Source organism: Pleurodeles waltl, chromosome 5, assembly GCF_031143425.1.
Source record: "Pleurodeles waltl isolate 20211129_DDA chromosome 5, aPleWal1.hap1.20221129, whole genome shotgun sequence".
In the NCBI taxonomy this organism is placed as follows: domain Eukaryota; kingdom Metazoa; phylum Chordata; class Amphibia; order Caudata; family Salamandridae; genus Pleurodeles; species Pleurodeles waltl.
In genome coordinates this window covers 67,550,160-67,566,141 of record NC_090444.1, presented here as the reverse complement: position 1 = coordinate 67,566,141, position 15,982 = coordinate 67,550,160, and the positions used below count along the sequence as shown (strand labels likewise).

The 15,982-nt window shown below is 42.8% G+C and overlaps 1 protein-coding gene across 1 annotated transcript in view; it reads right to left on the bottom strand.

Moving 5' to 3' along the window:
* GTF3C2 (general transcription factor IIIC subunit 2) overlaps window positions 1-15,982 on the bottom strand; it is a 720,157-nt gene that overhangs the window by 399,562 nt on the left and 304,613 nt on the right. Inside the window, exon 9 of the mRNA XM_069236502.1 lies at window positions 7,042-7,153. Within this exon, the coding sequence (XP_069092603.1) occupies window positions 7,042-7,153 (112 nt within the window). The remainder of the gene's footprint in view (window positions 1-7,041; window positions 7,154-15,982) is intronic.

Here is a 15,982-nt window from a genome sequence, read left to right as displayed (position 1 = left end):
AAGGGTATTGCTCGAAGAAAAAAATCTCTTAATCCAGTCTGACGCCTGTGGGAAAATTCTAAGGTAAGGAATCTGCAACTCGAAGTCTCTATCAGATATGATTGTCAATGAGGAGTTGGTGCCTGCAGAGGGATATTCAATAGGTACGGGCCATATTGTTCAAGAACTTAACAGCAAATTGGAAAAAGGTGATCTTCGAACTGTGCCACACGTTGAGTGGCCAGCTCGAAATGGGTTCAATCAAGTCATTCTCCTGTCAAATTAGACAGTCATTATTGTGCTACTAGGATCTGTTGCAATGTTCATAAGTCAAGGATTGTCAGAGTTATGGATATGTTCTGGAACAGGCAAGAAAAGACACATAATCCTGCTTCAAATTCTGTATAAGAAACTTGACCCAGAGAGTCCTAGTGTTCTTATCAAGACGCATATTCTTACACGTGATGACACTCTGAGCAAAACTGGAACAAAGCTTGGAGCTTTAACTGCTTAACCTGTTTAGTTTCTAACAGGATTTGCTGAGACAAAGGAATGTGACCTTAAAGACATAGAAAAATACCTTGAGAGTGTGTGGAAAATGAGTTCCGACTTTCACACATTTGAAGATATTTGGTACAGTGATTTTAAGATATCATCCCTGCAAAGTGACCTTCCACAGACGTCATTCTGTGCATGGACACATTAAAAGAGCTTTCTACTTGATCAGAAAAAGTGTAAATGTTTTGGAACATGTATATGTAGAGAAAGATCCATGAGCATTTGGGTGGGAAGATATTGATGGGATGGTAAAACCTAAGGAATTTCTAAAGCCGCTACCAACAGAACTTACACGCACTTGAAAAACCTGTTGTAGGAAGTTGGCTCTGTATATACTATCTCAAAGTGAGAGATACTGTGCACAGAGTCTAAGGGTTCCTCTTAGAGGTTGATAGTGGCAAAATTAGATAATACCAACGCTCTATTTTGTGGTAGTGTGGTCGAGCAGTAGGCTTATCAGAGGGTAGTGTTAAGCATGTGTTGTACACACACAGGCAATAAATGAGGAACACACACTCAGACTTAACTCCAGGCCAATAGTTTTTATATAGAAAAATATTATTTTCTTAATTTTTTTTTTTAGAACCACAAGATTCAAATTTGAAGAAAGTACATACAATGCAAGGTACTTCACACAGGTAAGTGCAGAACTTTGATTTAAAACAGTAGTACACACAGTTTTGGTTAAAATGGCAAAATAGCGATTTTAAAAAGTGGACAAAGTTAAAAAAATCAACAGTTCCTGGGGGAGGTAAGTTTTGGTTAGTTTCTCAGGTAAGTAAAGCACTTACATAGTCTCCTGGGCATAGGCAGCCCACCGTTGGGGGTTCAAGACAACCCCCAAGGCCACAGCACCAGCAACACATGGCCGGTCAGGTGCAGAAGTCAAAGGAGGGCCCTAAACACATAGGTGCCTATGGAGAACAGGGGTGCTCCGGTTCCAGTCTGCAGGCAGGTAAGTACCTGCGTCCTCGGGGACCAGACCAGGCAGGCATCACTGTGGGGGTGCAGGGAGGTCGTCTCAGGGTGTCCACGTCGTTGGAGTCGCCTGGGAGTCCTCACTGCAGTGTTGGTTTCTCCAAACTAGAGCGTCGGCTGCAGAGTGTGAAGACTCACGCTTCTGGCAGGAAGTGAAAGTCTCTTTAAAGTTGCTTCTTTGTTGCTGTTTCTGGACAGAGTCGCTGTCCTCGGGAGGTTCTTGGTCTTTTAGGCGCAGTTCAGTCCTCTGAGGCCTCAGAGGTTGCTGGGCCCGCTGGATGCGTCGCTGGGCAGGTTCTTGAGTCTGGAGACAGACCGGTAGGGCTGGGGCCAAGTCAGTTGTCGTCTCTGTTGTCTCTGCAGGGCTTTCAGGTCAGCAGTCCTCCTTCTTGTTGTAGGTTGCAAGAATCTGGTTTTCTGGGTTTAGGGTCATCCCTAAATTCTCAATTTAGGGGTGTATTTAGGTCTGGGGGCAGTAGCCAATGGCTACTGTCCTTGAGGGTGGTTACACCCGCTTTGTGCCACCTTCCTGAGGAGAGGGGGGCACATTCCTATTCCTATTGGGGGAATCCTCCAAAACAAGATGGAGGATTTCCTAAGGCAGGGGTCATCTCAGTTCAGGACACCTTAGGAGCCAAAAGTGGGGGCTGTATCTGGGGGGCGGGCATCTTCACTAGCTGGAGTGCCCTGGGGCATTGTAACACAAAGCCTGAGCCTCTGAGGCTCACTGCTAAGTGTTACAGTTCCTGAAGGAGGGAGGTGTGAAGCACCTCCACCCAGTGCAGGCGTTGTTTCTGGCCTCAGAGAGCACAAAGGCTCTCTCCCCATGGGGTCAGAAACTCATCTCAGTGGCAGGCTGGCACAGACCAGTCAGTCCTGCACTGAAGGATTTGGTAAAAATAGAGGGGGCATCTCTAAGATGCCCTCTGTGTGCATTTTTAAATAAATCCAGCACAGGCATCAGAGTGGCTTTATTATTCTGACAAGTTTGATACCAAATTTCTCAGTGTAGCCATTATAGGACTGGGGAGTTTGTTTTGACAAACTCCCAGACCATATCCTTAATATGACCACACTGTACTTACAATGTCTAAGAATAGACACTGTAGGGGCATATTGCTCATGCAGCTATGCCCTCACCTGTGGTATAGAGCACTCTGCTTTAGGGCTGTAAGGCCTGCTAGAGGGGTGACTTACCTATGCCACAGGCAGTGTTTTGTGGGAATGGCACCCTGAGGGGGATGCCATGTCGACTTTGCCTTTTTCTCCCCACCAACACACACAATCTGCAACGGCAGTGTGCATGTGTTAGATGAGTGGTCCCTTAGGGTGACAACACATGCTGCAGCCCTAAGGGGCCTTCCCTGGTCACAGGGCCCTTGGTACCACTTGTACCTTTTACAATGGACTTATTCTGTGTGCCAAGGGTGTGTCAATTGTGGAAACAATGGTACATTTTTTAGTGAAAGAACACTGGTGCTGGGGCCTGGTTAGCAGGGTCCCAGCACATTTCTTAGTCAAGTCAGCATCAATATCAGGCAAAAAGTGGGGGGTAACTGCAACAGGGAGCCATTTTCCTACACCTGTGCTACAAAAAAGATGTCCCTGGCAATATGTTCTTCTCAATTGTTCAACATTCTGCAAATGTACCAGAAGCAACTGCTGAAACATATAAAGTGAACTATAAAGACGTGTCTAAAACAGGAGAGAGAAACATTTCTTTCAGATTCAAATCAAACATTGCTTGGTGTATACATAAAAGGATTAAAAAACATAATTTATTTCATTTCTATATTTGTCTCTCCTTCCTCTATTATAGCTGCCATTTTGTAAAAAGGCAGAAGGGTTGCTCTGAGGAGGTATTTTCTGGCTCTTTAAGACCACTTGACTCCAAAAACCTATGTTTTGATACCAAAATGAAGTATATTTGTCTCATGGTTCCTGAAATATTACATCATCTCTGCAACACATCCACCATTTTTTACAATGCCTTCCAGGAAAATTCGGTCCAGATCAGCAATGTCTACCCAAGCTAAATGACTTCTCTAATGATCCAAAAACACAAATGAAAAATGAAAATCTCTGGAAAATATTTTTTTTTTTCACGGGGGTGTATCAGGGGGCAGGAGAAAGGAAAAATAATCATTTTTTATATAAGACCCTCACCCACTCTAGTAGTGGCATGCTTCATCATTGGGCTCACCTTGCCTCCTAAAGGTCAGAGTTGGCTCAACCGTGGTCCAGGGAGCTGTTTGTATATTATTAGTCACAGGAGCGCAAATTAAACCAAAAGATAAACTTAAAATATTGAATGGCCAACTGGGGTCAGATCTTGAGAGCTATGAAGTAATTGTACCCGATGAGTCTGAAGCCAATTTCAGTAGTGAAAAAACCCCTCTCTCTCTTAAACATTGACATTTCTGCGAAGAGGGGAAGTGGGCAAGCGATCCACAACACCACATTTGTTGAATTCGTACAAATCAAAGTATAATCTGGCCACTAGCCTTTCGCACAAGCACCACAGGCCCCATCCATTCTGTCACCTGAACATTCCCTATTATTACGTTCACCTTTAGCCTCTCAAACTCCTTGACGATAGCTTCTCTGACCATGATCCTTACCCTCCTCAGTCCGGCCTACGTAATGTTGAACAGTAGATGCACCATAACCATATAAAGCTGAACAGCAATCAAACAGAAATCATTTGCCATTTGAGGCCTTTGCCTTTCCCCTCCCTTTTGACAAGGCCCTAAATATTTTCGTACAGCCAGTGTGAAGAATCTAAGTGTTAAATTTGGCCTCTGAACATGGCCGGCAAACTCAAGCCTGTAGTTAACTGACGTGTTTTTTTTTTACCAGCTCAGAAGTCCGAAAAACATTTGCAGCTGTTTTTGTTATCCCATTAGGTCATGTTTCTGAATGCCTTCCTTTCAGCAGGTTTAGAGTGCTACTCAGTCTAGCTGAACCTTTCAGCCTATTTGATATGTGGGTTTCATTTGGCACAAAATTGTGCTGTCATGTTAGCCGTGGGCCTAAGAGCATTGGATCACATCTCTCAAACCCCTACCCGTCTACACTGTCCTGTCAAAAAGCATATTGATCTCAAGTCTTTTAGCCTGGTCTATAAAGCAGCGTAAATCCTAGCCACTCTCCTCATAGGCACCGCTTTGCTACCGTCTAACGTGTACTCAGATCTATTAATGACTCGCCACCCGTGATTCCCCTCAGTTTCTGAGGTCGACATTAGAAGGTGAGACCTTTTCAATGGCTACTGCTGTGAAAAGGAATTCCTTACTTTGTCTCCTACTGAAATAAGACAATCTTAATTTCAGGAAGGCCTTCAACCACGGCTATACCCACAGTAGTAGTAGTAGGCTAGGATAGGCTTCATTTTACTGTTAGAAGAGTTCGCTTACCATATGGTTATGCTTTCAGTGCCAAGATACCATTTCCAGAGTGATAGTTTGCACTTCACAAGTACCATAACCTCACTTAACCAAACAAAATTCCTCTTCGTATTTTTCTTTTTTTCTGCTCAGTCCCCTAACATCTGATATCTTATTCTACCAAACTACTGCTTTTCTTTTGGGGTTATGGTGTACCCCTAGATCACTTTGATGAAACCATCTGATGACAATCTTTTACAGATGCATACATTTTCCGACACATACATATTGATATATTTAATGCACCCAATAAAAGTAAAGTACCAGCTTAATCGGCTCGCGCTGTACCCTTAGGAACTTTAGTCTATTTTACTTTATTTTTCCTCATAATTCTCTCTCACATACATGCCTTACCATTAACATTTTGCTTCAGAATTAGGTAGTAGTTTACAATTTGGATCCCCAATCTGCATAATTTTAATGGGTCTATTTTGACACTTTTCTACAATTTGCAGTACCACTTCCTCACATACATCTTTACCTTCAACATTTACTTCCCTAATTATTTTCCTTATCTTTTTCACTCCTACAATGTTTAGTATAATGTCCTTTACCTTAACAACCTTGCATAGCACCTTCCATCCAGAGCAATCTTTATTGTTGGCCATGTGACCCTCCCGTTCCACATCTGAGGAACATTTACTTAGAAATTTCGATCCATCACAGTCATTTGGTTTAGTTTTACCAATCAGTACCTTCTTTCCATCACTTATCTTTTTTTTAAATCCCTCCTCAAATGAAATAAAATATTCAAACCTCAATGCTATTAACAATACTTTGGTTAGTGAAGAGTCGTACTTTTGTCATAGTTTATATTTGGCCTTTCCACAATACACACCAACATGAACTGTCCCTTAATTTTCTTCCAGACGGCTCCCCAATTTGCATGTTGAGGCCAGCTGGCAAAGATCTGTGACACAGTTCTCTACTACTTCACCACTTATTTGTACTTACTTTGCAAAATGATACTGTTGTAAAACAGGTCTCACTTTGGGAAGGTGGTGCAACTCTTTTTTAATACAAATTTTCTATTCATTGAGACCAGCAGCATTGTCCACCCACATCTCTGTGAGGTGATCAAATGCATCTGGTCCTTCTGGCCTAAGACAATGCATTAGGTGGTCTTCTGTTCTGCACTCCAGGATGTCCCACACACACTCACATAATGTCCAAAGTCCTTCTTCTATTTCTAAATTATTTAAGGCTCACCAGGGTGTGACAAAATGAATGGTGACCTGTTCACATACTGCACGTTGGCTCATTTGTAATTATCCGATTAACTACACACTGGAAAGGTGATAATTGTGTTGTGAGTAAAATCAAATGGCAAGAAATTAACAATGTTAAAACAAAGAATTCTCCTTCGTTAATATTTTTTTAATATTGCACACGTCAAGTCTTTAATGTGACACTCAATGCAAACAAGACTGCTGCTCTATTAGCCAAAACATTACCAGTTTTTACTTTCACTCTGACACCCAAAATAATGCCTGTGATCCTCAAAATTAGCCAGCCAGTTGGCATTACGTGTATCTGAAAGCTGGGTTTGTGACATTTCAGGGTGCTGCACATCACGCTGTATCCAGATTTCAACATTCAGAAGGACGCCCACCAAACATGTTGCTACTCATGTGAACATTCTGGAGAGTCATGTGAAAACCTGAAAACATTGAACATACAACCGCTGAGTCCCTGTATTTACACCAAGATAGCACGGAAACAGCTCTATATATTATTTTTTTCTTTAAATAAGCCAGAGCACAAAAGATCCGCATTGTTTCAAGTGGTTTCTTGTCGGTTCTTGAGCTCCTAGAAGAAATTGCTGTTTGAACCAGATACCCACCCATGTGGTCTACATCTGCGTTTCTTGTGGCAATGCAGACCAAGTTTTTACAGACAGTGGCAAAATAAAATTTAATCATTATCAGCTAATCATAACCATTGGACAACCAAGGTTTAAGATAATATTGTTGATCAGGAAGCCAGCTGAAAAATGATGCCTAGTACATGTGGCCAAAACATCCACACAAGAGCAGACATAACGAATTCCCATTGTCTGGCAAACTGTGAAAAACATTACCTTTCTTTTTGTGCTCGGCAACTCCCAGGCTCCACTGGGGCAGAATTTTAGATCCCAGATACAACCGTGGTCGAGAGCAATGCCATAGGTCATTGTAGCTTTTGTGGAAGTGCTACAGAGAAAAAGTAACAAATGACACTGAGTTTTCCGGAGCAGGCACCACCAAGAACATGAATCTAACATTAACGGCTTCATACACTTAAAGTATTGAAACAAGCCTGCTTCTATTGAAGTATCAGCTGCTCCAGAGGGACGAAAAGCCAATTTCATTTTGCTTGGCCTTTTTATGGCAAAATCTATTCTTTCACTTAGTTTGCAAGGTTTTTACAACAACTCCCAAAATAGAACATTTTTTACTCCTCGTTTGTTAAGAATAACTACTAAATTAACAAAAGCTCTATAGAGTTAAACACATTCAAACCCACAATAAAACATAAGAGTAGCTTTTCGTATTATTGTTTCTATCAGGACGTCTCATCAAACCTAGCTCACCAAGCCCCTTATGCAGCCAGAGGCGGATTGTGGGTATGGATTTCTCAGTCTGTAACTGTATGTAGTAATTTGAGTTGTATTCTCTTAAACCACCAATATAAGCACAAAAACGTTATAGTGCAATAACCACTGCACAGGTCAGAAGTCAGTAACACCCAGTACATGCAATCTTTTATGATAGTTTTTTTTTTTATATAACTTTCGTACTGATTTTCAAACAAAGAGAATAAAACCATTATGTGTGCTTCTGTTTCTCAATCAGACCACCAAAGTTATTTCCCATTTTGGTGTTGCACAGATAAACTGCAGTAATTGTCTTCGGTGTACCCCACCACATCTGTGTCCCCAGGGATATTCCATCGTGGCATATTGTCAAGCATGAAAGCTAGTGCACTAATCTCCACTTGGTATCTTTCCATATATTTGCAGCAGTCCTGGGACACACCATGAACCTCATAAGGGAGGTAACAATCCTTTAGATGTCCGTCTCAACCACGCCCCACAAAATTACAAACACTAAACTAAGCAGTTCCAACAAGGGATGATGTGAGGAAAGTAGGGTGTTGTCTATTCAGAAGACGATAAGACTCCTGTTTTTATCTGATCTCCACAAACAGACTGGAGGGGTCTAAAGAAAGTAATTGTGACCTCAATGATAAGGCCATATCAATGTTACTAATTAGGCCTCCACTCCTGCCTCCAACCCACAGCTAGTCACCCCACTATGCATTATGTACAGATCCCTCACTTCCCAGCAGCAGAGCCACTGTTTGCTGAAAATGTATGTGACAGTAGCCAAGCACTACAGCTTGAGTCAAGGTCTGCACAGCCTACATAACTTTGCTGATTACATAGCAGTGTATATACACAAACAAATGCTGCAAGTAGTCTACCCGTCTCAATTTATGACCTATAAAGGCCTTAGGGCAATTAGGCAAAGAGGCAGACAGCTCCACTTCCTCAAAGAGGTTCAACTGCTCAGATTATCTACTCTTATAGCGATCGATGGATCACTCTTCTCCTTATGCAAAAAGCAATTTAAGCTTCTTTTTGTAGCTGGCTTGCCAACTCCAGATACCTTTGCTTTTTACAGAGATACTGCTAAAATAATAATTGTATTTAATCCTTGTGACGCATTTTGGGCCAAGTAAGGTACTTGTTGATCACTCTTGTACAAAGTGTTTATGTTTTCTCCCAAAAAGATGGGCATTCCAGCAAGAATTTCAGCTCCATGACCTTTAAGGATAGACCAGGTCTGCTCCTCTTAGAACCCCTCTTCATGGGGACAGTCTGTCAAGAGCTCTCCCCGTAATTCTGCTTTTAAGGCCAAAAGTGTAAAATGGATCATCTCACCAGCAAGGATCATGGAAACGCTTCAAACCGACTTTAAGGGTCCTATGCTTATGTCAGTACAGACCATACTTTTGGAGCAGGTGACAAACCTGCTGTCAAGGCCAAAATTTGTAAAACTGGTGATTGGTCAGTTAGAGTCTCTCCGAAAGAACCAAATAAAACGTAATTACCAAAAGGTACCTTTCTCTGGACAGGGAACAGCTCGGGCATGCAAATCTGTGAATAATCCATTGCTCAATAGTCTACACCTTACTTACAATCAGGAGTGGAGAATAATTCCACTGATGTACAGGTTCCTACAACACTTAAATATAAGAGCAAATGCCCTCCAAATAAAGACAAGCATTGATAAATGCTTTGGGTTTCGCCTATGTGATTATTTTTATTTTTTTGGTAAGTTTTAGTTTGGAAGTTTGCAATACAAGTTGAAGAAAATCCATAAGTGTAAGGATATTAATGGAAATATCTAAACCACGCAGGAAAAAGAAGGCAATGCAGCACAAGGATAGATAGCACGTACTTCTAACTACTAGGATGGAGAATAATGGGTTGGCAGAATGGCATATGCTGAGACAAGAATGGCGGCCATGTGAGCCTTTCTGAAACCTGAGCTATAACTGCGCTCTCTACAACCTAAGAACTGCACCAACAAAGTGTCCAGATGGTTCCATGTCATCCGGAGCCCTGATATTACAGCCAGGCCTTTTCTTTTTAAAAACCAGGGCATTTCACCCTTTATAGTCAAATGAGTGCAAATGAAGCAAACAAGACTACAATACCAAGATTGCAAATTTATTTTTTATTAACAGCCTAAACTGGAACACAGTGCCTCAGTGATGTAGTAGCCTTATGTTAAACTGGTCTAACTTGAGAGAGAGCTGTGCTGTCTAAACCTGATGTCTGTAAGAGCGTAGTCATCTGGTTAGAAAGCTCTTCATTGTGATGCCTGGTAACTTCGCTGTGTCTCTTCTGGGAGTAGATCATGTGTCCAAAGTCTGTGGGTTGTGATCTTGTTAACGGATGATGCTTGTTGCCTGCAGGTTTGTCCCTCCATATGCTATCTGTTTGTGCAGGTTTAACAATACTGCAAACATACCTTTGACCTTTATTGGGATTCTGTTTTGAATTCTAAGCTACAAATTAGCATTTCTCCTGCACATGGGATTTACCACGAAACAGGATTTTGAGGTTTGCTTTCGTTATTAGGTGGAAATGTTGTAAAAAAAAAAGAAAGTGCGAACACTGTAGTTTTCCATTAGAAGTAGGGGCGGGACTCTTAGCTCAGCATGTGGAAAACGCTCATTAGCTGGTTTTAAATCAAGATATATGAGCCACTCCAGAAGAGTGCCTTGCGAGAACAAAAAAAAAAGAAGAAAGCCTGCAGCCAGTAAAAACATTACGAAAAAACAATACATTGATTTTAATAAAAAGTGCAGAACAATCTGTTTGCCTAGTGGAGCATCATCAGTTTGTTTGAGAAAGCTGTAGTTTTCACTTTTTCGTGTTTTTAGTTGCTGTTTTTAGTTTAATTGGGGACAAGCGGTTTAACAGTTTCGGTGCGTCGGACGGCCGTGAGCCGTCCAATGCAATAGTGCTCATGTGCGGACGGTTCCCATCTGTCTGCACCGTGGCACTCGAAATCCGTCTGATGCAGGCACCAGAGGGATTTCTTTTAGAAAGAAACAGCCTTCCGTATCTCCTGGTATTGTTTCCGTGAAATGATGATCAGCGCTTGGTGTGCTGGAGTCATTTCACTGAAACTGGCAGTGAAATGAGCTGATCTGGTACTTTCACTTTCACTGCCTCGGTGCTCACGGTGCTATGTCAGCACCCTGGGCACAAAAGCAGATGGGAGCGGTATCATTGGAAGGGGGAAATTCTCCCCTTTCCAATGGTACCCTCCCTAGTGAATCCCAACTTGGGAATTGTTGCGGGGGTGAGCGGGTGGGAGGGGTTGCAGAGCCCACTAAGCTTCAGGGATTTTTTTTTGTTGGGGTCATCTAGGGTAGGAGCTTCCCAATATGGGCAATGCAAACTTCCCCCCTCCCTTTCAACAACAAAAAAAACAACAGCAGTCTTTCTGCCCCCCTGGGGGCAGATGGGGATTATCAGAACTGCCACTAGACACCAGAGAAGCATTTTTTTATTTTATAAATAGAGGGATGGGGGCCGGCCACAATCATGGGCATAGTCATCTCGTCTCACCCCCCCACCACAGCTGAAGGGTGGGAGGGATGACTGTGCTTGCATCTCATCTCAGTGGCAAGCAAGAGGAAATTTGACTATTGAGTTTTGATTTTACATATGGACCAAGAACGCTTAGCTGACTCCCAATATCGTCCCACTTGCAATGGTAATCAGCTACACTTTTTGGACATGGGTACGCGGACACCTGGAAAAATCTACCAGACCCAGACACTTCTGAAGACTAAACATCTGAGGGAGTGCAGGGGTGTGAGCGTCACATGCACTCCACACCTTTTCCCTTACACACAATGTCCTGCAAACCTCCAATTTTGCCTGAAATCATGCATTTTCCCTACATTTCTGTGATGGAAACTTTCGTAATCCGCAGGAACAAACAAAATTCCTACCATCCAGCACTGCACCATCTGTACTGATAAAAAATATGCCCCACTTGTGTGGGTGCCCAAAGCAGAGTCAGTCTAAAAACGTATTAAACAAAAACGGCCCTTTGGGATCCGCTTTGGTTCCCCCTCAATCTCTACACGTTTTTGGCCCTTCCCTGTGGCAGGCACTTGGTCCACCTACACAAGTGAGGTACTATTTTTATCAGGAAACTGAAGGGAACACTGGGTAGTAGGAGTTTTGTGGCTCCTTTCAGATTCCAGAACTTTCTATCACAGAAAAATGAGAAAAATTAGCATTTGTAGACCAATTTTGAAGTTTGCAAGGGACTAGGGTTAAAACAATCAGGCAAGAGCCACACAAGTCACCCAATTTTGGATTCCCCTGGATGTCTAGTTTAAATTTTTTTACAGGTTTTCTAGGTGCCCCTAGGTACCAGTCGAGGTAGGGACCAAAAACCATAGCTACCCATTTTGCAAAAAATCGGGTCAGTTTTGGTGCAAAAATTTGATGTATCCATGTTGCGCTTTGGGACGTTTTCTGTGGCGGGCACTAGCCCCACCCACACAAGTGAGGTACCATTTTCATGACAAGACATAGGATAATGCTGGGTGGAAGGTAGTTTGTGGCTCTGTGCAGATTCCAGAACTTTCCATCACAGAAACGTCAGGAGAATATGTCTTTTTAGTTAATGTTTGAGGTTTGCAAGTTATACTGGGTCGAAAAATGGGGTTAGAGCCACACAAGTCACCCCAACCTGGATTCCCCTAGGGGTCTAGCTGTAAGAAATGTACAGGTTTGCTACGTTTCCCTGGGTGCCAGCTGAGCTAGATCTCAAAATCCAGTTAATCACATTGCTAAAAAAAAAAAAAAAGGGGGGGGGGGAGAGTGGGGGGGTCAGCTTTCAGTGGAAAAATGTGATGTGTCTACGTTGAGTTTTGGGGGCTGTCACAGGCAGTAGGCCTACCCTCACAAATGAGGTACCATTTATATCTGGAGACGTGGGGGAACACAGAATAGCACAACAAGTGTTATTAACAATTGTCTTTCTCTGCATTTCCCCTTCCAAATATGAGACTGTCAAAAAAGTCATTTTGAGAAATGCCCTCTAATTCACATGCTACTATGGATACCCACAAATTCAGAGATGTGTAAATAAGCACTGCTTCTAAACTCCATATCTTGTGCCCATTCCAGAAACACATAGGTTTCCTTGATACCTATTTTTCGCTCTTTATATTTTACCAAATTAATTGCTGTATACCCAGTACACAATTAAAACCCTTTGCAAGGTGCAGCTCATTTATTATCTCTGTGTACCTAATGTTCTTGGTGAACCTACAAGCCATATATATCCCTGCAACCAGAAGGGTCCAACGAACGTACAGATATACTGCTTTCGAAAATCTGCCACAGCTGGAAAAAGTTACAGATGAAAAAAACAGCTATTTCTGTCTACATTTTCAACTCAATTTCATTTTTTTTATTTGAACTTTTACTTTCCATGGGAAAAAATTGAAGGATTTACACAAATATCCCCTTGATGAATTTTGAATGTTGTCTACTTTTTAGAAATGTATAGCTTTCCGGGATTAGTTTCACACCGATTTCTGACACTAACTGGAAGGAGGTTGAAAGCACAAAAAATAGGAAAAATGGATTACGTTCCAGTAAAATGTCATAACTGTGTTGAAAAATGTTTTTTTTTAAAAAAAAATTCTAGTCTTCATGATCCCGACAGCTGTTAAGATAGTGATTTTTAGCACAGCAAACCCTTCCTTGATGCCACTTGCAGTAAAAAAAAAATGATGCTTTCTTCTGCAGCTCTTCCCCCGCCACCCCCCAAAAAACAAAAACAAAATGTAGCTTGTACTTTGGCTAATTTTCCGGTCCCCTCCAGGGGAATCCACAAACACTGGCTGCCTTTAGAATCCACAAGATTTGGATGGAAAAAGGACACAAATTTGGCATGGATAGCTTATGTGGGCAAAACGATATGGAGGCCTAAGCACAAACTATTCCAAATAGCCAAAAAAAGGCTTATCACAGGAAGGAGGAAAGGCTTAGCAGCAAAAGGGTTAATGACAAAAAGAAAGATTTTCCAGACCAAAAGTCAATATTAAAGTTTCACTTTGTTCTTATAATTTTCTGCTGGTTTAGCCATAAGTGGTGTGAATCACTGATGTTTAGCTTGGAAACAAGCACAGCACCAGCCTTGAGATTATAGCACATACAACTGCTTTTGTGGTGTTTGCTTTCGGAGACCAACATGTTGATCTCTGCATTCCAGCATGCGCCAGGCTCACTCTGAACTACAAGCTTGATTGTGCCTAACCAGGAACAGCGCTTGTAGGAAGCTGGCTCTGTATATACTATATCTAAATGAGATATAGTGTCCACAGAGTCCAGGGGTTCCATAGAGGCAATAATAGATAATACTAATGCTCTATTTGTGGTGGTGTGGTCGAGCAGTTACGTTTATTAGAGGGTAGGAATAAGCATTTGTTGTACACACACAAGCAATAGAAGAAACACACACAATGTCAACTCCAGACCAATAGGATTTTATATAGAAAAATATGCTTTGTTAATTTATTTCTAGAACCACAAAATTCAGTTTGCAGGTAAGTACGTGGAATGCAAGGTACTTTGCATAGTTCTAATCAGAACTTTGAATGGACTCAACAATGACTACAGTTTTCTTTAAAATGGCAAAAAGCTATTTTGAAAGTGGACAGTGCAAATTTCAACAGTTACTGGGGGAAGAAAAGATTGTACAGTTTTACAGGTAGGTATTAAACTTACAGTTCCTATCTCCAGGTTTTAGGTAGTCCGTTGTTGGGGGTTCAAGTTAATCCCAAACACCCACCACCAGCAACACGGGGCCAGTGGGGTGCAGAGGTCAAAGGAGAGCCAAGTTAACGTGGGCTCCTTTGGAGATAGGGGGTACTTGGAATCCGGTCAGCCAGCAGGTAAGTACCCGCAACTGGAGGAGCCACAAGTAGGCACCAAACACACATCCTCAGCGGCACAGGGGCAACCGGGTGCAGGGTGCAAACCGTATGTGAGGTTTCCAATGCAACTCTATGAGGGGACCACAGGGGGTCACTCAGAGGCTGCAGGAGAGGGTGAGAACTTCAAGGGGGGAAGGGGGGATTGTCTCGGGCACACCACTGGTGGGACAGGGAAGAGGGCTGCCTGTTGGTCGATGCTTCCATGGGGGTCGATTTCTCCAAGGCCTGGGGGTGCAGTGGTTCTTAAGGTGTCAGTTATCTTCGTCTGGAGCTCGCAGTCAGGAGGTCCTCTCTTTGAGGCTAAAGGCTAGGTGTTACAGTTCCTGCATGGGGAGGTGTGAAGCATCTCCTCCCAGGACAGGCTTTGTTTCTGACCACAGAGTGCACACTCACCCCATGTGGTCAGAAACTTGTATGAATGTGGCAGGCTGGCACAGACTGGTCAGTCCTGCACTAGAGGTTGGGCTAACATACAGGGGGCATCTCTAAGATGCCCTCTGTGTGCATTTTTCAATAAATCCCACACTGGCATCAGTGTCGGCTTTTTGAAAAAGATTTATTGTGCTGAGAAGTTTGATATCACACTTCCCAGTATTCAGTGAAGCCATTATGGAGCTGTGCAGTTCGTAATGACAAACTCCCAGACCATATACTTAGTATGGCTAGACAGATGGACTTAGACACTGTAGGGGCATATTGCCATGCAGCTATCCCTCACCTGTGGTATAAAGCACCCTGCCTTAGGGCTGTAAGGCCTGCTAAAGGAGTGACCTACCTATGCCACAGGCAGTAGGTTGTGGGCATGGCACACTGAGAGGGGTGCCATGTCGACTTTGCCCTTTTCCCCACCAGCACACACAACCTGCAAGGCAGTGTGCATGGGCCGAGTGAGGGGTTCCCCAGGGTGGCATAATACATGCTGCAACCCTTAGAGACCTTCCCTAGCCACAGGGCCCTTTGTACCATGGGTACCTTTTACAAGGGACTTGATTGTGTGCCAGGGCTCTGCCAATTGTGGAAACAAAGGTACAGTATTATGGACCGAACACTGGTGCTGGGGCCTAGTTAGAAGGGTTCCACCACACTTTCAAAGTTGCCATCAACACTAGGAAAAAAAGTGTGTGTGGTGGGGTGTGTGTGTGTGTGTGTGTGTGTGTGTGTGTGTGTGGGGGGGGGGGGGGGGGGGCAAACATGCCAATAGTGGCACTTTCCTACATCCCCCCTGCCCCCAAACGAAAGAGGATGAGACTAACCTTTCCCAAGAGAGTCTTAATTGTCTAAGTGGAAGGGACGAGCCTGGGAGCAAATTGTGCTCCAAGTCTGGCATGCCTTTATGTAGGGTTTTTTGAAGAAAAACATATCTACAATGAAATGGCCCCATTTTATGAAAATGTGAGGAAATGGGTATGTTTTATTGACAATATAATTTTCATCTGGCAAGGCAATAGAGGTGATTTAGATTCCTTTGTTGCCTGGTTACATTTTGGAGACTC